A 25,082-nucleotide genomic window follows, 5' to 3' on the forward strand; every position below is an offset into this window, starting at 1 on the left:
GGAGTGTTTAGTCTTATTTACAAACAGGTTTTTATGGCAACCAAGCAGGAGCCATGCCTGATTCCACTTGTTTAAAACAGGTTTTCACGTTTTCTCTTGGGGCTCCTGCTCAGTTAAAACAAAACCTGCCCTTTTATGGAAAAGATTGGACACAACATGCAGGCAGCAGAAGGCAGTATATCCACAATCTGAAGAAAAATAGTGTGTCATGTGAAAGTCCCCTCAAGCAGGAAAGAAGAATCACAGCCAAAAATGTGGTTTATTTCAAACTTTGCTGACCTAATAATTTTTAATCTAATGTTTTCCATTTCACTTAATTTGCAACTTTTTAATAAAACAACTATGCTGGAGATATCTTTGTAGAGTACTATATCCAATGTTAATATTATTCTTGCATGAGAAATTTTCTGTTTGGAGTGTTTTTTGTTCCACAGTTTAGGCACTACTGTCAAATTCACACAATACTGATTAAACCTTAAACAGAATAATCTACATTTAACTATTAACAACTGGATTCTGGCTGATAAGAAACCATTATATGAGCACTGAGCACTGCCATCTTATCACAATGTACTGGACTCGTAATGAAAAGTCGTAATTCAAATAGGATGGGACTTAAGTATCTTTAATTTCATAACAGTGTTATCATATACATCACACTTCATGAAGGACAGTGCAGTGCATTATTTTAGATTTAAAACAAAACTCTATAATGTAAAACTATATAATAAATTGCAGCACAGTAAAGTAAATAGCTTAATAACTATCATTACACAAAACTTTCAAATACTAAATGGACATCTTAACATACTGGCCATCACAAGTAAAAAAAAAAAAAAAAAACATATTTGAAACATCTATTTTTCTCCCAAGACACGTCTAAAATTTAACATTTCAAAAGTAAAGCATATACAGTAGTTCCCCACATATACAAAGAAATATATAAACTACATGAAATATATATGAATATATAAACTAATATATGTACTACCCCTCAAAAGTTTGGGATTACTTTCAAAATTCTGTGTTTTTGATTAGTGATTTATTTTCTACATTCTACAACAATACTGGGTATTTAAAAACTATGAAATAACACATGGAATTAGGTAATTATTTAACAACAACAACAACAATCAATTGTTATTTTGAGACACAGAGGTCAGCCTTTCTGGAATAATTCTTGCAAGAACAGTATTGCCAAGTGCATTTGCAAAACTCATCAAGCACCATGATAAAACTGGCTCTCATGAAGACCTTCCCAGGAAGGCAAGACCTTAGCTGCAGAGGAGAATTTCATTTAGAGTTACCAGCCTTACAAATCACTAATTAACAGCACCTTAAGCCGAGCATTAGAGCCATTATGATTATTTTACAGATCATGAGTAGCAGATACTTTCAACATTAACTGTTCAAAGGAGATTATTGCAATGCGAACATGGAGTTAGAAAGTGATCTTAAACTTTTGAGCGGTAGTATAAATATTTTTTAATCAGCAACAACATTTACAACTTACACTCTTTCAACCTAATACTATTAGAAACTGTTGAGGGTTGCATTGAATAATTGTAATTACTGTCCTTGAGTTATCTCACAGAGATGGACTGGCAACTGAGACTACTGGTACAATTCTCAATTTGCTGTGCAATTTTAGCATCTCCAATCAATCACACAATACAACCAAAAACCAAGCCCAGCCACCAATCCGTATTCCAGAGAGGCAAGCAAAAGTAAGATGGAAAACTAATGATGAAGAGAGGCATATTTTGCTCTTTTAGGATTTTAGAAATACCCAGTCAATTATAATGAATTCCTGATATTTGTTTATCATTAATATCAATTACAGTGTTGCAGGGATGCTATAAAAGGGAGTGGGTCAGTATATTAGGTTTTCAAGGGACCCAGAAACTCTAGCGGCTGATCTGCAGTGCTCGTAGTTTTATAATAAAAGCAATACACCAGTTTACTTGTCAATATTCAACACTATCCAATACAGAAAATTCTTAGTGTGTCATTTCATCTAAATGGGCCCCTGATTTCTATTCTTGCCTCTTTGTGTAGTGCAAACTATAGTTTCAAAATAATTTGATGTTATTTTGTGAAATTACACTGATGTCCTAAATTACATCCAGCCCATGTATACCAAGTTTATACATCTGATGATTCATATTTTACAATATGGGACCTTTAGTTTACACGGTAGATGCTAATTGTACAATGCTTTAAGTTCCCATTAAGTACCATTTGAATGTTTGCATAGCAATACATTGTATTATTAGTAATTTAAAATTATTACACTAATAAAATTGGTCACACTCATTTCATTGACTTCATTTAATAAAAAAAGAAAAGCTGTGCTTTTATACACATTAGATAAACAGTCAACGTTTTCCAACCATGACCCAAAATGTAAGAAGGGGAAACAATTTAATAATAACTACCAAAACCTGTGAATTGGAGTCTTTAGGTGAGAAAACACATTCTACATAAAGATTAGCATGCACCAAGAACGCCAAACATGGCTGGAATTTTTTTTGTGAAATCAGTGCGTAATCTGCCTGGAATGTTTAATTTATTACTGGAGATGTTCTGTTTTTTTGCAATGAGATCAGACAGATTCTTTGAACAAATGGAGTAGAAAACCAATCACCAGATAAGCCAGACAGAGCACATTAATTCTCAATAATATTGCTACATGCTTTTCTGTCACTGAGTGGATGATTACTTGCTCACTTAGTCACTCACTCATTGTCTGTACCGCTTTATCCTGCACACGGGTTTTATCCCAGGAGTCTTAGGGCATGGAGTACACCCTGGACAGACTGCTAATCCATCGCAGGGCACGCACACACACATACTGTACATACACACACTACGGACAATTAAAACAATTGACCTAATCTGCATGGCACGCATACACACACACACACACTACAGATAATTCAGACAATAAACCTAATCTGCATGTCCTTGGACTGCCGGAGAAAAACAGAGAACCCGCAGGAACCCTACCAAGCATGGGGAGAACATGCAAACTCCACGCACACAGACCAGAGGCATGAATCAATTCATCGTCTCTGGAGGTGTGAGGCCACAGTGCTAACCACTATGTCACCGTGCCACCTAGTAGGTGATTAATGAGGTCTAAACTGTTACAGAGCATGATTTTGTTATAGAAACTTTCATTTGTAATCGCAAATAGCTATTTGAAAATGTGTAGAGTACTTGTCACTACAACAAATTATCTGTGAATATAATCCTTTTTAAATTTAAACTGTTGAATTATATATTGAAATTACATCACTCAGCATATCACAATGCTAAGCAGACTATTCATTAATTTTATAAAAGAATGTTCTAAATTATAATAACAAGTAACCTTACTAAGTTCTTTACATGCATACACACATTCACATGCTCAATCAAACACATTCTTTGATATTCTGTTGAGTATTCATTATTATTAATTGTTTTAGTAAATGCATCCCAAGACAATTCACAAACAAAAAATCGTAAGTCAAAACTAAGAAACCTTATTGTAATGTGTTCACATAGCAGTATTCATATACTAACAAGTAGCAACAAATGCTATGTATTGAATAAGATGGCTTTGGAATGATTACAGCAGTGATGAAAAGGCCTTCTTGTTATGCTAATTATTAATTATTGTATTAATTACATCCCCATTCCTACAAACCTTTTTACAATCTATGTTCTGTGTCTTTAGGCCACAGGGAGTGAGGTAAAATTTAAACAGCTCCTAATATAAAAATTTAATAATGAAGACATGCATTAAGATTAATTACTGTAACTATTAGTAGACTATCAGATTTTAGTATTTTATCATTAATGGATTAACTGGGGCAAAATTATTTTTTCAGTAAACTGGCATGCCACAACATCTTTACCAGAAACATCCAGTTTATTGGGCATCTCGGTGGGATTATTTGGATATTACAGTTAATCCATTAATGATAAAATACTTTATTAAATTTTTGAGGCTGTTGTGGGTCTTGAAGATGAACTGTTTCTGCATAAAAGAAGGAATATTGGATTTATTAAAGCCAATAAGCACCTAAATGATTAGGTTATTGCTCTCTTCTTTCTGAAAGAACATAAGTAAACAGCACTGGAAAAGTCTGGCAGTAAATGTACCTAGTGAGTGCATATTTCTAAGCCCTTGTTCAGCAAAAACTTTGACCAAAGAATCTCGAATAAAATTACAATACTAGTTTAGCTGCACCGAAGGCCAAGTCTGAAAGGCACGTTTTTCTACTGTATTACTGTACTAATGTAATAGCCTAGTCATTAATTTTATAATAACTGGTGCGAAAAAAAAGCCTAAACGTTTTTATGATAAACACTTTTCTTATACAATTATTTAAGACCGTAAACCGCACATATGTTTATAATGATATTGTCCTTAAAGAATACCTGAAGATATCCTTCTTATAAAGTGCACACTCTTACCTCTCTCTTGTACTCTACACATTTACAAGCAGTGATTTGTTTACACAAATTCATGTGTCTTTTTTACAGACTGATAGTTAAAACTATTAAATTGTGCATATATACACCAACTTCACAGCATGTCCATTTGAGAAGAGGCCAAAGGCCAATATAAAAGTGCATTTTTAAACATGCATGGTTGACTTAACTATCACCCTTTGTGCTTCAGGGATGTCCTTGCTGTTGTGATAAGGAAAGAAGTCCTTCATTGCTTCCACAGTTGCATAGTGTTTACCTAAGGTCACTTGCTGGGGTGCAAAGAACACGCAGTCTCTAAGAAAAGTCAAATATTATAGTAGGTCAAAAAAAACATATATACAGAGGCAGGATAATATATACATAGACAAAATTACTGTCTCTTACAGTATATTGGATTTGAAATTAAATCCAGAAAGTAAGAATTTTCAGCTTTGATTTAAGAATATTTAGAGATAAATCATGGTAAAGGTGTTGAAATACAGTGACAGTAGTTTCCCTTGTAGGTTCTCAAAAAATAGGACCTAGAGAAATTCTACAAGTGGCTGGTCAGCTGCCTCATGGGCAGTTATGTGTTATTCAATATTTATTCACATATAAATAAACTTATAAAAGGTCTAGTGTGTCATTTGCATTTGGAATCTGTTGCTGGTAACTCTCAACAAACCCATCAGAGAGATGGTGTGGCTAAATCAAAAAGAATTCATTCCCTGGTGATGAAAACCCCCTTCATAAAATTTGGCCAGTACAGTACTGGTCAAAAGTTTGGATGCATCTACTCCGAGTTTTTCTTAATTTTTACTATTTTCTATGCTTTTTTAAAGTAGCTACTGTTTGCCTTGATGACAGCTGTTGAATGATACTGGCAGCATTTTCTTCAATACTCCACATTGACAAAGTAAAAACAGGTGTAATTGATTGATCAACCTTGAGATACTTCTCAAGTGAAGAATGAAATTCATTGGGTATAATTAGGAAAGGCAGTGTATGTCAAAGTGAAAATAAGGCCATGAGGTAAAGAGAATTATCTGTAAACCTCTTTTTACAAATGAAAATTGAAAGGATCAGCAGTGTATTTTCAAGTACTTGCTGGAAAATCAGTCCAGGTGACCTCAAAAAGCTGGTTAATGGAATGACAAAGGTATGCAAAGCTGTCATCAAAGCAACGTTGGCTACTATTAAATGACTTTAACCTATATATTTTTCTTACTGTATATTGCTGTGGGAGTACTGTATAGAAAAATAGATATACATTTAGGAACCCAAATTGTTGTTGCAACAGTTGGACAGCATACAGTGCCATAATATTTCATTTAGTTTCCTGTAGCTAATCATATACAGTAATGCAAAGTTTGTTTTGTTATTGTTTTTATCTTAAAGATTTACATGAAGTTAATATGGCAATGAAAGTGATGCAAAATTATTCAGTAGAGATGTCAAACAATATGTGTGACATACTGTAAACTGTATATGTGGAAGGGTACAATAGTTATGGTTTTCTCATGCTGTTTAAATGCGTTTATTTAAATAAAATGATTGGGGCAGACTAAAAACTGTTACAGCACATGCTTAGTGTTTTAAAATTAATTTTATATAAAGCTAGCTAAAACCACCTGCTATAGTTGAACACCGTCGCAGTAGTAGTCACAATCATAGTAGTAGAAGTAATAGTGGTAATGGTTGTATTGACTTAAATAAGTATTCATATTCATCTTAAAATACTAAGAAAGCAGCTTAGTTTTACTACTGTAGCTGAAGAAAAATAAAAGTAAAGTGAAATTAATTTTTTTTTGGTATTGACAGTTTTTTTTAAATAATAATTATTACTTAAACTGTTAAAGTAAACTGTACTTTAAAATAATAAGAGTATACTTTAAAATAATTTAAATGTTGCACTATATTTTTAAGTAAAATCAGTAAAGTTTTTTTTTTTTTTTTTTACAGTGTGTGTAGAAAAATTAGCTTGAACATGCTTTGCAGATGTTCTGCCAGGTATGATGTATACTATTAGGAAAAAAGAAAAAAAAAAAAAAGAGGCGAATGATTTAAACAGCCTCTCCATGGTCTTGCCTTTTTGCCACTGCCCAGGGCTTTTCCTTCTCCTAAATCAGGACTTCAAATTCAAGGTATGTACCGAACAATGACTTTTGTATACCGTTACACCCCTATTGAGGATGTCATCACAAATTAACACTCTTATATTCATACACCATAGATTTGTTGCCATTGAGACCACATGTTTTTCCAGCTGGAGAAAAAAATAAGGGTTATTCCCCACCCATTTTACTGAGGTCATGTTTTCTGCATTCTGATTGGCTAGGCAAAATGTGGTGCCGAGAGCAGCAGGTAATTTGCATTTAAAGGCTACGGAAAATGAAACAGGTTGTTTAAAACAAAAAAAGAAAGAGAGGAATTTTTAACTCCAAAGTCTGGGGTATATAAGTTATATAATATATATAAGTTTCTGGAAATAAAAAAAAAACACCGTCACAGGTAAATCATGAAGCAATCTGTCTGTACATACTTGTCTTAGTGAGCCACTAGAAGTGAGCAGCACATAGATCATCCATAGAGGAACCAACAGAGTTGAAGAGAGTGTGAACCACCAGCCAAGGGCATAGCCCCACCAGGGGTATTCAATAACATTGTTAAACTTCAGAGGAGTGAATTTGATCAGAGAGAAGACAAATGTACCCTAAAGAAAAAATATGGGGAAAAAATGGAAAAGGTTCAATAAATTATTAAGGGGTCCCAAAAGGTTGGAACCTTTTTTGCAACAGTGTAATGACAGAAATTTAAATAATCTTACATGTAAATAAAAATTTAAATTTAATAAACATAAATATTATAAAATGTCAGTGTACTGTAACATAATAATTACAGAGCCAATTGTTAGCATATGCACCCAACATCAGCAAACTTTGTGGTGAGATGCAGGCACACCTCCTGCAGTAACTAACACACACACACACACACACATACAAACATGCTCAGCTCTCTGGGGAATTTGCCCTCTGGACCAGCGACTAATCCACTTTTGTCTACATTTCTATTTTACAAATTAAAATATTCAGATTTTTTCTTATAACTACATCTTTATCTGTATCATGGCCCAAGTTTCCCCTTATACATTTTATGCGCTCAATGGCTCATCTGTGCTTATAGTGCTATCAGTATATTTGCTTAATGTATTTCCTTCTTTTTATAATAATGCCTTTATAATCCTTTTACATTCGTTTTTGTAGGGATCTTCTTAAAACATTTGAGAAGAATCCAAAGAACAATCCAAAATGTGAAAGACTGCATATGTAACTTCATACTGCATACAATTATTACTGAGAAGAAATAGTAGTAGTAGTTCATATCAGTTCTACTTCAATTCATAGCAATTATTGTATATTTATTTGCACTTAGTAAAACTAGCAGATCATATAGTTTACTAATGTCTGAATCTACTGAGCAGGAGCAGATGTAAAAACCCATGTTCTGATACTTACTCCACAGAAGAGAGGTGTGAGGTACTTCCAACAATACTTTATTAAAAACAAGGGCTTGTAGCCTATCATGTTCTCAATATTATCATAAAGACGATCGCCCCCTGTGAAAAAATAAAGAGCATTTTCAAACCTCAAAAACTACAGCAAACATAAACAGACTATATACAGTGGGGTACTATAAGAGACAAAATAAGAAAAAAAATTCTATAAAATCACATTGTAGGATTTTTAATGAATTTATTTGCAAATTTATGGAAAATAATAATTTCAGCTCAATACTTTGTTATATACCCTTTGTTGGCAATGACAGAGGTCAAACGTTTTATGTAAGTCTTCACAAGGTTTTCACACACTGTTGCTGGTATTTTTGGCCTCTCTCACCTTTATTAGTGGGAGAACTTGCACAACTGGTGACTGACTAACTACTTTTTTGCCCCACCGTATACCCTACTATAGGCCTCTGGTTAAAAAAGTGGAATCTGAGTACTCCTAGGGGTCCATGATTTATATCAACAGTCCCTAATTTTAATGCTTTTTTAATGGATTTGGTTCATTAGTCAAGTTTTTAGAAGGAGAACCCACAGAGCGTGCAAAAACATTTTTTACCATGCTGAAATGCCAAAGAGTGAAAACCATGGTTAAACAAATGACTAAAAGAATAGTTATAACTAACTGTTAACAGAATTCTGTAATGTTAGGCTAAAAATGTGTTTAGACATGGTCTTGTGAAGTACAGTAAGTAGCCTGTAAAATATTCTTAGATAAATTACAGGCAATTTATCTAAATATAATACAGTATGTCATTTTGTTGCTAGTAAAATACGGTGACGATTTTACACTCATAAATCAATTTGTTTTCTGATCGCTAATGGTGAAAATGGTTAAAGCACAATTATTGGTAAAAGACCGTTGCAAAACTATGTAATCAAAAAAAAGACAGAATTTGTAGTGATCATGTTCGACAAATTTCAGTATTAAACTCCATTAAAAGCTCATTGTGATGTAAAAGCTTCTTATGGCACAGATCTACTACAAAATGGTATGACATGCAAAACCAGAATTTAGGATGTAGTGTGTAAAATTAACTGAAACAAACAGCTTAAAAAAAAAAGAATGTCGGGGCAGAAAATGCTTTGTCAATTATACAGTACCACACTTGAAAGTGTTTTACGACAGACCTTGCATTTCATGAATATCTAAAGAACACTGCATTCCTGAATAAACAAAGGCGATTGACAAGGTAGGCTTTTAGTGGTTTGGTATTCACTGCAACATCCTTTGTATTTCCTATTATGTGTGACAGTTTGAGAAAGACCCTGGTGTACGATGGAATGCTGTTTGTCAACTAGACCAGTTTCTATCCTCCCAGACCTTTGAAGTTTGTTGGAATGGGTATAGCGGTGTGGTAATTGACCCTTAAGATAAAAAGTGTCAAAGAGGTTTTTACTCTGTTTATGGAAGTTGTTTCAATAAAAAAAGCTGCTGATATGTATTAGACTAATAATACTATTGTACACTAGTATTAACATTTATGTTTTATATTAAGAGAATAACTACTATATTTCTGACATCTGTTTCTGTCTCGCTTTGTTTTGGTGACAAAAAGCTTTGGCATCATAATATCAGCAAAGATCAAATAAACACATACGAATAAAGCCACAGTTTATGTTTATCCAAAATATCTGTTAGATGCTTTAGTTTAGATCAAACTCAGCAGTCACTGTACATAGCAGGGAAGCCTTAGTCACTATACAATAGTTCTTTTATAAGGATTCCTAACTCAAAACTGAAAAAGCATTATGTACTCACCATACACCCACCCTATACACACTGACTGCAGAATAGCGAATAACAGAAGTGTCATCCCACTGCAGCAATAGTAATCAAACAACTGGAAAATATATAATCCGCCCTGGAGGATTAAACAATTTGTCAGAAAGTGCAAAAGGGACAAAGAATATATTTATAATAAGTACTTATGACTATTAGACACATGTGGATGTGTTTTATAAAAGTTTCTGGCTAAAAAAAAAAAAGCTATAATTCACTTTCATGTAAACCTTATGCCACTACAATGTGCTTTTGCATTGCTGTAAAAATACAATAGTAACAGTGTTATAAAAAAACCTATATCTATGTAAAAAAAAAAAAAGAATTTCAAGATGACTTGCAGTAAAGCATAATCACCTCTGTCACCATAACTAGGCCACATAGGAAACACCCAATACAAATAATGAGCAGAAATCCTTTCCGGCGATGACCATAGAGAAAGAATGAAGGGTACATGTCTGTTACAGCAGTTATCAGCGCCTCCAAACACACAAACTGCAAGGAAAGTTGGAAAGAACAAAAGTGCTTATGTGATTAAACACAGGTTTCCCAACGTACTGTAAGTGCAAACCCCAAGGACTGCCTCTAGGGGGGGCATAAAGCAAAGCATTGCAATGGTGGAAAATTAGATTACATATTTAAAATAAAATTTGTAATGAAATCTAATTATTATTATTATTATATTTTGGTATTATTATAATAAAATGAAATAAGTATTAAAAAAATACTGTAGTAATAATTACAGAGCTTGCTGTTAGGATATGAACCCAACTTCAGCAAACTTTGCAAAGAGATGCGAAGCACACCTCTTGCATTAACACACATATATGCTCAGCTAGCTGGGGAATTTGCCCTCAGGACCAGCGGTCCAGCAACCATAAATAAAATATTTTGCTTATTTTTCTTATAATTGCTTTTCTTTTATAACTGCTGTCTTCAAGGCCCACATTTCCCCACTGCCCTTATACATTCTATGTGCTAAATGGCTCCTCAAAATATTCTCTGTGCTTATAATGCTATCAGTACATTTGATTTTATTCATAAAAAAAATTATGTATGATTAAACTCACTGCAAATATTTTGAATACAATCTAAACATTCACATGTTTATGGCAAATTTGCCCCCTTAGTGATTAATCCACTTTTGTGCACTTTTCTATTTCACAACTTATAAAATGTTGTTTCTGTTTCTGCATGGCCCAGGTTTCCCCACTGTTCTTATACATTATCTGTACTACATGGCTCCTGTTTTTAGTCAGTTAGTATTCTGTTAATACACTGTTTGTGTGCGTGTATATATAAATAGTGCTACATTATTTTTGTATAATTAAACTTAATGAAAATATTTTGAGGATGGTATAAATATTTACATCTGTTTTCTTTTTTTAATAGTAATGTTTTAGAACCTGTGCACACATTTATCTATTTGCTATAATGTTTCATCTCCTCAACATTACTATGGTATTCAAATAATATTCAAATAATTATTATACATTATTAACATAACTAGGAATCAATTAGATCAGGATGAATATGGGGGTGGCCTGACCTAAAACATTCATGAGTCACTGAAATGACACATGATAAAATGTTCATAGGGATGCTTTTAATTGCTTTTTTGTACTCACCTCACTGTCAAGTCCTAACAGAATAATCATGAGGAAAAAACAAAAGGCCCATAGTTGTGGCACGGGCATCATAGCAACTGCCCTGGGGTATGCAATAAAGGCCAAGCCTGGACCTACAAAAGCAAAACAATTTGTTTTAGGGATGACACTTTTCTCAACATTACATTTCCTGGATATGTGTACTGGTTGGAATTAGCAGATAAGTTAGATCTCCAGTCACCTGACTCTGCCACTGTTGAGATGTCAGTGTTCTGCTCATAAGCCATAAAGCCCAGCACTGAGAAGATGGCAAAACCAGCCACAAAACTGGTTCCACTATTCAACAGGCACAAATAAATACAGTCCCTGCAAGGATCCATACACACATATTAGATGTTACTCATACATACAGACATATACGCAATATTTTTCTACAAGATTAGTTTACTCACTTGTAGCAGTTATTATCGTACTTATTGTAGCTTCCCAGGGCAGTGAGGCACCCGATGCAGAGAGCGTAGGAGTAAAGAATTTGTGTTCCAGCATCCATCCACACCTACATGCCGTGAAAGAAATAAAGAGGCTTTAGTACCCACTGACCATCTGAGAAAGCAACATCTGCAAACTCTCAAAGACGTTAAGAGTTTATTAAGGGTTAATATAATGTAGCATTCCATAACCTTCTTATTCACCAGTTCTCTACAAAACAAGTGAGATAAGAACAACAATTCTCTTTTCAATGCAACTGTAATTATAGTAAAAGAAGAAATTTAGACATAAAATACACTAGATGTTTTTACTATTATTAGGAATTACCAATGATTGCAATTATTAGCAAGTGTCATTAAATACCTGGGGGTCTGCAAGACGTGTAAAATCTGGGTAGAGGTAAAAAATTATGCCACTGACAGCACCAGGCAACGTGAGTCCACGCACCAGAAGAACTGCCAATATTACATAAGGAAAGGTAGCAGTAAAATAGACCACCTGAGAAAGTAAGAGAGGTTGCTCAGTCAAACTAAGTCAAAGACCATGCCACAATATTATGTCACAATATAAGTCATAATGAACATTTGAAGTTCATAAATATGTGTGAAGAAGCTCTCACCTTGCCTGTAGACTTCACTCCCTTCCACACACAGAAGTAGCAGATGATCCAAGCTAAAAGGAGACACAGAGCCAGCTCCCATCTCACATTGCCCAGATCATCCATACTGCTTGTGAGATTTAGCACTCTCCTCCTGAAAAACACAAACAATACTTAAGCTGTTACATTCAGAAAAATGTTTACAGTAGATGTATTTTAAGCAAGGTTTAAAAACAACTCACTCCCAGAACTCTTTAACAGGTGAAGTTGCATTTTCTGGTATACTTGAGTTGAGCAAATTATTCATTTTGTCAAACTCTGTGCATGTTTCTGTTGAAGAGAGAATACACAGCAAAATATTTAAGACCAGGATTCTAACACAGCTCAAGCACGTGTTCTAAAACTATGCAATGAAATGTAAGAAGCAATAATCTTATTACTGGAAATAAATTAGAAATGTGACAATATAAATTCTTATTAATATAAAGTGCCCTCAAAAATGATCTGAATGTTTAAATATTAGACACATTATCTAAATGTGTGGAATAATAATTTCAACTTAATAGTTTTCCAAAATAAATTTATTGAAAAACATTTATTTTACAATAATAATCAGATTCCAAAAAACATTAATTTATACAGGGTTGAACAATGAAACTGAAACACTGGCCAATTTAGTGTTGGAGGTTTCATGGCTAAATTTGCCCTGCCTGGTGGCCAATCCTCATTGATTGCACACCAGTAAGAGTGTGAAGGTTTAATTAGCAGAGTAATAGCACAGTTTTGCTAAAAATACTGCAATTCACACAACATTATGGGTGACATATCAGAGTTCAAAAGAGGACAAATTGTTGGTGCGTTTCTCACTGACACGCATCTGTGACCAAGATAGCAAGTATTTTTGATGTATCAAGAGCCAAACTATCCATGGTAATGTCAGCATACCACCAAGAAGGATGAACCACATCCAACAGGAGTAAATATGGATGCAAGAGCAAGCTGTCTGAAAGGGATGTCCAGGTGCTAACCCGGATTGTACTGTATCCAAAAAACATAAAACCACAGCTGTCCAACTCGTTGCAGAATTAAATGTGCACCTCAGCTCTCCTATTTACACCAAAACTGTTCGTCGGGAGCTTCACAGGGTCAATGTACATGGCCGGAATTGTGCTAGCAGTGAACATCTTTGACTGTGGAGAATGTAAAACATGTATTGTTCTCTGATGAGTCCACCTTTACTTTCTTTCACACATCCGGGAGCGTTACGGTGTGGAGAAGCCCCAAAGAAGCGTACCACCCAGAGTAAAGCATGGGGTTGAATCAGTGATGGTTTGGGCTGCAAAATCATGGCATTCCCTAGGCCCAATACTTGTGCTAAATAGGCGTGTCACTGCCAAGGACTACCGAACCATTCTGGAGGACCATGTGCACCCAATGGTTCAAACATTGTGTCCTAAAAGCGATGCTGTGGATCAGGATGATAATGCACCAATACACACAGCAAGACTGGTGAGAGAGTGGTTTGATAAATATGAAAGTGAAGTTGAACATCTCCCATTCCCTGCAGAGCCACCAGATCTAAATATTATTGAGCCATTTCGGGATGTTTTGGAGGAAATCAAGTCAGGAAATATTTTCCTCCACCAGCATCACGTAGTGACCTGGCCACTATTCTGCAAGAAGAATGGCTCAAAATCCCTCTGGCCACTGTGCAGGACTTGTATCTGTCCCAGGACGAACTGATGCTGTGTTGGCCGCAAAAGGGGGCCCTACATCATATTAATTAATTATTGTGGTCTAAAACCAGGCGTCCAACCCCTGTATGTAAGAGCTTATTTTGTACTACTGTAATTAAAGCATAAACTATCAGTATAATACGCATAACATGCCCTAACATCTAAAATAAACACACAGAATTGAAATTAATCTTTTAGTGACCTCTTTGGTCATGTCTGCGACTAAACAGCAAATAAAACTCTTTAAATATATGATACAAAGGCATTTATTAGGCTATATCATGAAAAAAAATGTGTGGTACAGGGTGCCTGCTTACATAAATGATAATAACTATTTATTTGTTTTGATTTAGTTTGTATGCAGACTTTTGGAATACACTATATAAAATGCATGTTTACAAGTTGGCAGTCAGCTAACAATGTTGGATATATTGTAAAACATTGAAATATCATAATATCCATGCCTAGTATCCTTTCCACATCCTGTTTTATACAAACAACTCCTAATCTATCTTACAGTAATTTTTTATCAGTTACTGTTTGAAAATCATTAGTGGTGTATGTTAATATAAAAAAATACCAGTATTCCAGGTATTGCTGCAGGTAGACCATGGGACCTCAAGACTAAAGGAAGAAAAAAGATAGAAGAATGCCCAGGCCAAAATGATCACATAGTAGATGCTGGAGTACAACACGACGACCTGACTTCCATAGCCTAATCCTACAAAAAGAAAAAAAAATTAATTGTTTGACATTTATCCAATCACACCACATAAGGGCATGTCATTGAAAATTTACAGGGTCAAAAATACAACAATCCATAAAATATATATATCTATTAACTCCTTGTTCTTTACAATAGACAAATCAAATATACCTTTGTAAAGTTTAAATATTTAAATGCATAATTTTACAAACTTGCTGATAATAAACCAAATACCATATACATTGTAGACAGTTATATGTTCATATACCATTTTCACATACCAGTTTTCATTGTTATTCACAATTTGCCCTGCTCAATCAAAGGACAAGTGACCTTATATAATTTCGTTGGCAGACTATCGTCAGTAAGGCACTGACACGTGCAGAAGTGTTGTTGGGATTTATACTCACTCTATTTCCTCTGCCTCTTTGTAGCTACTAACTTTATTGCTACTAGAGTTTCCATGTGCAGTGTGTTAAATGTCCTCTTGCCCTTTGTCTACTAGTAGATGGATATCTTTTGGTTGGACTGTTTCCAAGGAGTGACAAAGAGCAAGTACAACAACATGAGCATAATGCTGTGCTTCATGCACTTATTCCAGTGCCACAACCAATGATTAGCAGTTCAGTAACACTGCTGCGCTAGGAATAGTCCTCACCCCAAATATCTGCACGCTGGTGGTTCTATGTTGGTCCTGATAAACTGATTACAGAAGTGATGATACACTGTGCACAGCAATAACCTTACATTGAGTAACTGTGCAACTATACTATGCACTTATACAAAGAACCTTTACTCTTATCTACAGCATAGCTGCAGGCTATCATTCTAACAAAATCAAAGCCACATCTGCTCGTTAACTGAAGACAAAGACTAGTGAGAACAGTCAAGTGTCACTCCTGCATACCATAGTCTGAATGAAAACCTGAAAACCCGGTCCTTGGCAGATAAGATTTGCTGATCTATTTGTTAAAGGTAGTTGCTAAAATTGGCAATAAATTTTATTTACTGTAGATATTTATGAATTGTTTGTTGAGGAATAAGGATTCAGTTAAGCAGCCAATGTGAGAGAGTAGTCAATTAACTTAATACCTTCTAAAAATAGTTTAGTTTTCAAGTCCACTTCTAAAAAAAAAGGTATACATGTAAAAGATACTCATACACACGACGTCTTTGATAAATAAAAATCTATCTACTAAATTTACAATATAATGCAAACAATGCTGTCTTTGACCACTGCTATACCATAATAACTACACCAAACCCTTTAAAAAATTTGTTCAGCATCTACAGTTTTCCTTTATTTAGGGCCTTAATGTAAATGGCAATTAATCCATTATCTGAATGCCCAATCCTCAAAATCTGAAGTACTGAACAATCAAAAGTACATTTTAGGCAAAAACTTTTAAGGGCCATTAAAAACACATAGGTGCTTACCTTCGAACAAAGGGCAGATTTTCCTCCAGCAAGTAATGCAACCCTGACTAGTGTACTGACCCAATGATATCTCCATGAGAAACAGTGGAATGCCACAGGCAAACAGGAAAGTCAAATAGGGAATGAAAAACACTCCTGAAAAATAAAGTGACAATTTTATGAAGGCAAGCTTATTCATGAAGCACATTTCATACAAAAAGGCATTTAACAGTACTTAACATAACTAAAAGAAAGATAAAAACTTATTATTTTAAATATGATGTACAATTTATATATAATGGTATATGTGGCAGGGCATCACCAATTACATGCCAACTTCCCTCGTCTGTGACAGTGATACCTCCCTTCAAGATGCTCTAAACATCTTCAAAGTGCGGTTTGAACCTCAAAACGGAGTTAGTGAGGAAGACCATCCCTCCCTCCCAAAGACCAAGTACTATATCTCACCACAGCCAATTTAAGAAAAAAAACTACACAGCGTCAACCCACGGAAGGCTGCTGGACCAGACTACATTTTGCGCAGTGCTCAGAGGATGTGCAGACAGCTTGGGGATGCTCTCATTGATATAGGCAAAATCTCTTTGAACATTGTCATTTGACAAGATGCTTCAGGGCCAGTGACTACCATCACTACCGTCTCTGTACCAAAGAAGTCTTCTGTGTCTTGCCTCAAAGACACTATCCAGTCTCACTTACAGCCACGATTATGAAGTGCTTCGAGAGGGTCCTCATAAGACACCTCAACACCTCCTCAACCCCTATACTTGGTCTGAACATCTCTACTTGGTCTGAACACCTCCCTCTGCAACTGAATCCTAAACATCCTGACTGGGAGACCACAGACAGTCTGGTTTGGAAACAGCATCTTCAACACCACCACACTTAGCACTGGGGCCCCGAGAGCCATGTGCTTAGTTCACTGTTGTTCATTCTACTGACTCTGCTGGCTCCAATCACATCATAAAGTACACAACCACGGTGGCTCTCATTAGAACAGGTCATGATACAGAGAGGAGGTGCAGCGATTAACGGACTGGTGCAGAAACAAAAAGCTGCCTTTGAACACGAATAAAACAAAAGGGGTGGATATTGACTTCAGAAAAGCACAGAGAACCACTCTCTGCTGAACAGCAACACTTCCTATGAGGAGATCATTAAGAGCACTAAATTCCTTGAAGTTTATGTCCTCAACACCAGTGCCATAGCCAAAAAGCCTTGGTAGTGACTCTGCTTTCTAAGTAGGATGAAAACTGCCTGGGTTGGGACATACAGTAGACATCGAGACATAGTCAGGACAGCTGAGAAGACCATCTGGGTCTCTCTCCCCTCCAAAACAGACATTCATACCACTCTGCATCCACAAAGCCACTACCACACTCCCCTCACATACACTTTTCACCTTTCTGCAATCTGGAAAAAGATACCAAAGCATTTGTGTGCTAGCAAGCAGACTGTGTAACAGTTTCTTCTCACATGCCACCAGAAGTCTTAATATCCAGGGACTGAATTGATACCAACAGACGTGCACACACACACTTTAATAATCTGTGCACATTTCTACCTTGAACTAGTAGGGATCACCTGCACTATTGTTGCAAAAAAGACATGTATACTATGTCAATGTTTACATTTCATTTTATGTGACATAGCTGCCCGCATTATATTGCAATATCTTCTTGCACTTATTCACTTTTGAACTGTGTACTGGTTGGCTGGTTGTTATCTGTGTCCCATTGTTTTGTTTTCGTAGTGATTGTACTGTCTTGCACTGTTAGCACACATGCACTTTACTGTAGGTAGTCCTCTGTTGTAGTGAATTTTGGTTAAGTGTAGACTTGTATAGTTATATGTTATTTTATGTAGCACCTTGTTTCATTTCACTATGTACTGCACCAGCTAAATCTGGTAAAATGCCAATAAAAGGCACGGACTGATATAAATAACTGAAAAGGGAGAATGTATTGGCAGAAACTGTCAAGTTTAATGAACAAAAAAGAAAATAAAAAAGAAAGGTTTTTAATGTTTAAGAAAATAAAACACAAAACCTTCACATCATCAGGAGATCATGAGTTTAAATAGTGACATCACTACAGAAATGTGTGGACATAAGCCCAGGGAGGAAATTTGGCTATGTGTTCAACTCTGTCAACCACAGTGACATTAGTCAATCATTACTGTCATGTGATGATGAAGTATAAGCAGCATTTCAGAACTATGTGGTTAACTTAAAATAAGCTGTTGTATGGTATGGGAGTTGGCTGGCAAGTAAAAATTTACAGGTTACCAAATCTGTAAAAAACAACAACAACAACAAAAAAATGTGTGTGACATCAGATTTGAAGGCTGTTAGTTGATAATTCCCTAGTTACTTTAAGATGTTGAGATATTACTTTAAAGAGTTGGACCTAAAGGATGATGTGTGATTTAGCCTACTAAATTTTAAGTCTGTGTTAAAATCTCTCTTTCCAAAAGAATTTAAACAAACAATGTAATTTTCTTTTTTTTTTTTATAACTAAAGACACTCACTTCAAAATTCTGATTATTTATTTTTATTTATTTACTTGTATATTCGCCAGATTTCCCGAAACTGGACTACGTGTAATCTAGCCTGTTACCTAAAATGGGTTTCATACTCTTGGTCTAAGATTATTTTATGATTTATGGTGTCTGATGAAGCAACAAGATCCAGTAGCACCAGCACTAATGTCTTGCCAGTGATGGTTTCCACAGATGTCATTTACATTTACTTTGAAAGTTATGCAATTTGGCAGATGCCTTTATCCAGAGGGGACTTACATTTATTATACATCTGAGCAGTTGAGAACTTTGCCCAAGAGCCCAACAATGTCAGCTGGTAATAGGAACAAAAGCCTGACTGTAATTTTAGGCAAATTTGTAGATCAAATAAAGTGCTGAGAATAGCAGTTCAGTAGTGCAGCTGTTAACAAAGTTAAAATTGAAAAAAAAAAAAAAAAACTAATTCATTTATTAATTTTAAAAAATATTATGTGATGTATTTCAGCTATGTATTATTCACTTTATATAATAAATGAAATAATAAAGAACGACTTTCTTGTTTTTCATTGATCAGAATATTACAAAAAGAACTGTTTATTTTTTTGCCCTTACCTCCTCCATTTTTGTAGCACAGGTATGGGAACCTCCACACATTCCCTAGACCGATGATTTGCCCAGCGACAGCCAGGAGAAATTCAACTTTATTTGACCACTGTCCTCTGTCTTGAGTTTTCCCACTTGTATTAGGTGTTCTTGATTCTGGACAAGCCAATTTTACCTGCAGCTCGGGATCATAATTCATCTCCATATCACTGAAAGAAGGTAAAATGTTAGATTTCTCCATAGTTACAGCTACACAAGCAAACTAATTTAGAAAAAGAAAGCTCCAGTGACTGAACTCTATCAGGTTGCAATCATTTCATGCTTTTTAGGTGAAGAGTGAAGCCTTTTATCAGTCGAGTTACCTGAGGGAAAAAAAAACCCAATGCTAAAACTCCTCAAGGTTAATATTAACTTGAGAGCTGTTTAAAGATTTCAGTGAGTGATACAAATACTGTAAGGCATCAAAATAGTTTTTGTCTTTATAAGCAGCTGTACAGAGCCCCTATCTACAGCTTTAAATAAAAAAAAACATTATGAGATCATTTTATTTTCTATGATTTAAGTACTTTTAACACATGCTGCTTTATGTACGGATTCTGTTCAATGACACAAATTGGCTGAAAAAGAAAATCAAACACTGTTTGAGCAGCATGTGTTGGAGTAACAGCTATTATGTTAGACTCTGATCTAAACATGTTAACATAAGTGCATGGCTAGAGATGACAAATAAAAGAAGACAAAAAAAGTTTGAGGTGTATAAAATGTGTCATAGTCCTGTAAAACACACAGCAATATAACCTTTGCTTTTATATTGTTATAATTTAATAATATAGATTACAGAGATAATCATAGACAGAGGTCACTGTGTCCAACTCATTCAACATCTTTTGTAGGTCAAATGAATGCCTGATTTTCTGAACTTTAGCACTTACTACAATTTGTAAATAATTAATTCACGGTCAAATGTATATTATGTCTTAACGATTTCTGTTTAAAAAAAAAAAAAGACTTTGTACTCATAGACTTCAAATAACCTTGAAAATGTGTAATAATCTCTGTTATGCCACTGATATATACAAATAGCTGACAAATGTGGGTCTAGACAATTTCCATGACTTACAGCTTACACAGTATTTTAACACTTTATACTTTATATACTGTATACCAAGTTCCCATGTACTGTAAGTTGTCTGCACCTGGGGAAACAAAACAGTTAATTTACAGTATGGACATTTCTACTGTCAATCTCTTACTAGAAGTGTCAGGAGAACTCTATTAAACATAACTATTTACTTATTTATAATCACCAGACTATTTTTCTATTTTATTTCTATTTTATATATTTTTACACCTCTCTGCAATCACCCACTCGATAAAAAAAGCTTCTCTCAGTACGACATCATACATGTTGACAAATACATGTCCTACTCAATCCTTTAAATTTGGTGACCATAAAAGAAAACAGTATATCCCTTAGTTTGATGCTATTAGGTTTAGTATACTTTAACACTTCACATACACAACAAATTTTCAACAAAGAAATGAAAATCATTTACCAGAAATATGATGCAGAAATAAAAGGTTAATCAAGTATTTTCCTGCACACATAACAGCAACAAAAACAGTAACAACAACCTAAACAAGATAATTGTTTAAATAACTGTAGTACTAGTTAAATGTTCAGACACATCTATTGATTGTCTACATTCTAGAACAATAGGATTTTTTTTAAAACAATGAAATAAATGGCATTAAGTAATTAAGTAGGACCATCGCAAGAAAGCAAGACCAAAACAAACCTCTGCTGCAAAGGTTCATTTAGACTTACCAATCTCAAAAATCACCAATCAAAGGAGATTATTTTGGATGCCTTCAACTTTGCTTTACAATGTAGAAAAAGCATGGATCTAGAAGGTGTGTCCAAACATTTGACTGGTTGTGTGTGTGTGTATTTGTGTGTATAGAGTATATATATACAGTATACAGTAAAACCTTGCATAATTCGTTCGAGAAGCGTGCTTAGATATAAAAGCGAATTTTACCCATAAGAAATAATGGAAACTCTGACAATTCCTAAACCCAAAAATTTTCATATAAAAATAATTAAAGCAAAATTTAAAGAAAAAGATTAACAAATTAACCTGCACTTGACCTTTAAAAAAAATCATGGCTGTAGTGATTAAGACCATAGAAAGGAGAGGCGGAAGGTGGGAAAGGGGGCTGCAGTGTAGGATGACTTTCACACACACACACACACACACACGCGCACACACACACACACACACACACACACACACACACACACACACACACACACACACACACACCAGTTTACCAATAGAGACTCTCGCTCAACCAAGTACGTGCACGCAAACACACACAGACACATGGACACACACACTAGCTTGCAGACAAGGGCCCCTTGGTGGCTACTCTGTATATATACACAGTGCATCCGTGTGAAAGTGTTCAAAACGCTTCACTGTTTCCACATTTTGCTATGTTACAGCCTTATTTTAAAATGGATTAAATTCATTATTTTGCTCAAAATTCTACAAACAATACCCCATAATGACAATGTGAAAGAAGTTTGTTTAAAATCTTTAAATTTGCTGCAGAGATGGTTGCTCTTCTTGAAGGTTTTTCTCTCTCCACAAAGCACTTTCATAGACCATAATTCGGTTTTTGGTCATCTTCCTGACTAAGGCTCTTCTCCCCCAATAGCTCACATTGGCTTCTAGGAAGAGTCCTGTTGGTTCCTAGCTTCTATTTACAGATGCTGGAGGCCACTGTGCTCATCTGGACCTTCAATGCAAAATATTTTCTGTACCGTTCCCCAGTGCCTCGATACAATTCTGTGTCTGAGGTCTACAAATAATTCCTTGGACATGGCTTGGTTTGTGCTCTGACATGCAATGTTAACTGTGGGACCTTACATATACAGGTGTGTTCCTTTTAAAATAATGTCCAACTAAATTTACCACAGGTGGATTCCAATCAAGGTGTACAAACATCTCAACAATGTTCAGTAGAAAGAGGATGCACCTGAGCTCAATTTTGAGTGTCATGGCAAAGGCTGTAAATACTTATATACTGTACATGTGATTTAATTATTATTTTTTTTTTATAAATTTGCAACTTATTTTTAATTTGCACTGTCACAGATGGTGCTTGTATGTTGAATCTTTACCTTTGCTCCATTAGTGACTGTGAGGTGATGCATACTGTGATATCTATACAGTGGAATCTTGGATTATGAGCATAATTTGTTCAGGGAGCGGGCTCGTATTCCAAAACACTTAAAAAGCAAATTGAATTTTCCCATAAGAAAAAATGGAAACTCAAATTATTCATCCCACAGCCCAAAGAAAAAAATACATAAACATAATTAGCACAAAATACTAAGAAAAAATAAAACAAATGAACCTGCACTTTACCTTTAAAAAAAGTAAAAATAAATCCCGACAGATAAATGTTTTTGTGCGCGCAGGCGCTGTGTATGTGTGGGTGAATCTAAAGTAAGCTCCCCTTACTTTAGATTCACACAACGGAAACACTGTTGTGCACACAACGGAAACACTGTTTTATTGAAAAAATAAACAAGAAATCTCTATAATTACACTCAACTAAGCGACACACCAACGAAATCACTGCTGTAAAGTAAAAATAAAACAAACTAACCTGCACTTTACCTTTAAAAATAATCGCGACAGAGCAGTGTTTCTGTGTAGAGCAGAGAGAAAGAGTGTGTGTCTGCGAAGCCGAAAGTAGGAGGGGTCTGTGTGTGTGTGTCTGTGGCACGGTGTCCAATGATTTTTGTGTCTGTATGCATGTGTGTACAGCACGCGTGTTTGTTTGTTTTTCAAGTCAAATTTTTAAAAAATCTTTTCTCGTCTTGCAGAACACTCGCAAACCACGTTACTTGCAATCAGAGGTGTTACTGTATACAGTACATATGATACATAGTGATATATAGTGATATATATTTCTCCAGCACTTTCAGTAACAGCTAAAAGCTATTTTACCTATAAAACTGCATAGATCTAAGAGTTTTCACACAAACTATTGACTGTTTATTTTATTACTCCTTGGTGCTCTTTATGTTTGATGTTTTTTTTAAGAAGTTTATTTCATGTAAAAATCTTTTTAATCACATGTTTACTTATGGCCTTTTTGTATGTGCCTAAGACTATAAGTAAAACAGATCTGAGAAGCTACTCACTGCATCGGCTTCTTGCCAACAGAAACATATTAATCACTGCAGTATTTATCGAATGGAAGGCTCATACATATTTGCTTATTTAAATTTACGTGGTGACATTTCTCTTAGCTGAGTATTGTAGTATAATAATGTCCTCCAGACATATTATAACTTGTTATAATAGCTGTAAACAGGATTTTTCTAAGCAGCCTTCAGCACCCTACGTAGGTAATAAGATAAAAAAAAGAAGGAAAAAAAAAGAAGAAGAAATCATGACACACAGAAACCACAAAAGTTGTTTACCCTTAACCATCAATGGCTGAGAATGCAACAGGGCTTTGGTATAAGCTATAATAACAACACAGCTTCTAATAACATAAAACTTATATTAAAATACAGCTCTTAATAACACATCTTGTAGTAAAATAATTTTTTTTAGACGACTAGTGGTTAATAGATTTATGAAAAGGCAAATAACCGTTTTAATGACGCATTTCTATTGTCACCTGTTATATCACCATTAAGCACTGTTCTGTAGTCAGACAGAACTAAACTAGCTGCCAGAACGTTTAAATGGCATTATGATAATTATATAGCTTAATTGTTATCTTATGTGACACATTGGCATGTCGGTACACAGTTCGTTCAAGAATGGAATTCTACCAACCTCATGAACAACATGTAATTCACAAAAGCTTCACTAAACTTTTCCCCTTAGTTAGAGGAAAGCGCTTATCATATGATTGACCTGGAATATATCTACGTGACTCTTATTAACACAGCTTTAGATAATGTGTAATCTAATGTCAGTTTAGGATTGACAGAGGCACTGTAAAACCCAGGAAGAAACACAATGAGTAACTCTGCCCTCCCCGTGCCCTTTAGCCTACATTTTATGGGCACGGAGACACTCGCTCATACAATAGGCTATAATTCACTTCCTTACGTGACGCGGTGCGGAAAAATAAATGCCTCCAAATTTATGCTACATACTGTACTTACAGCGATACGAACAAGTAATTAACAACAAGAGAAAGCGGAAGAATAGTGCTACCTGATGGAGGTTGTCGCTCAGAAGTTTAGGAAGCCACTGTTGAAACAGCTTAAAAGAAACAGCACCGAGGTTCCCTTGGTATAATCGTATCAACTGCCTGTTTCTTTTTCTCGCCTCTATCCTGGAGATGTTTTAGCCCATAGTCAATCAAGTCTGTAAGAGCGACATAACACGTGTGTCTATTTGAATATATATATTTGCGCTTGGCTGAGAGGCGGGGCTTAGACACAGGCTGTCGGCTCGCCATCAAAAAAACAAAAACAAGTTATTAAATGGTATTAAACCGTTCCAGTTCAACAGTTTTATAGGAATGCTTAAATATTA

General features: G+C 35.1%; 1 protein-coding gene across 2 annotated transcripts; it reads right to left on the reverse strand.

Annotated features, from left to right (window-relative positions):
• Positions 1 to 609: 609 nt before the first annotated feature.
• On the reverse strand, positions 610 to 25,012 carry slc6a22.1 (solute carrier family 6 member 22, tandem duplicate 1). 2 transcript variants are annotated; one of them, XM_053498490.1, is made up of 15 exons: positions 24,759 to 25,012; positions 19,513 to 19,712; positions 16,383 to 16,517; positions 14,820 to 14,960; positions 12,746 to 12,833; positions 12,525 to 12,657; positions 12,269 to 12,403; positions 11,869 to 11,972; positions 11,658 to 11,782; positions 11,438 to 11,550; positions 10,167 to 10,304; positions 9,789 to 9,891; positions 7,980 to 8,080; positions 7,007 to 7,177; positions 610 to 4,779 (listed from the first exon to the last, which is right to left on the reverse strand). In XM_053498490.1, exons 2-15 carry the CDS (start codon positions 19,706 to 19,708, stop codon positions 4,738 to 4,740), a joined length of 1,725 nt encoding a protein of 574 aa, XP_053354465.1. In that variant the 5' UTR covers positions 19,709 to 19,712; positions 24,759 to 25,012; the 3' UTR covers positions 610 to 4,737. The 2 variants fall into 2 exon arrangements, with proteins under 2 accessions (XP_053354465.1, XP_053354464.1); XM_053498489.1 differs by lacking the exon at positions 24,759 to 25,012 and having other exon boundaries at positions 19,513 to 21,688.
• Between the last annotated feature and the right edge of the window lie 70 nt (positions 25,013 to 25,082).

This window comes from Clarias gariepinus, chromosome 6 (genome assembly GCF_024256425.1).
Source record: "Clarias gariepinus isolate MV-2021 ecotype Netherlands chromosome 6, CGAR_prim_01v2, whole genome shotgun sequence".
Lineage (NCBI taxonomy): Eukaryota > Metazoa > Chordata > Actinopteri > Siluriformes > Clariidae > Clarias > Clarias gariepinus.

Bases quoted from the DNA above. Each gene is read 5' to 3' on its own strand.
- slc6a22.1 (XM_053498489.1), bottom strand. From the start codon at position 19,744: ATGGAGAAATCTAACATTTTACCTTCTTTCAGTGATATGGAGATGAAT. The intron at 12,658-12,745 runs GTGAGTTGTTTT...TGTGTTTTTCAG, and splicing joins CCTGTTAAAGAGTTCTGGGA to GAGGAGAGTGCTAAATCTCA. The intron at 7,178-7,979 runs GTAAGTATCAGA...TTTTTTCTTTAG, and splicing joins TCACACCTCTCTTCTGTGGA to GGTACATTTGTCTTCTCTCT.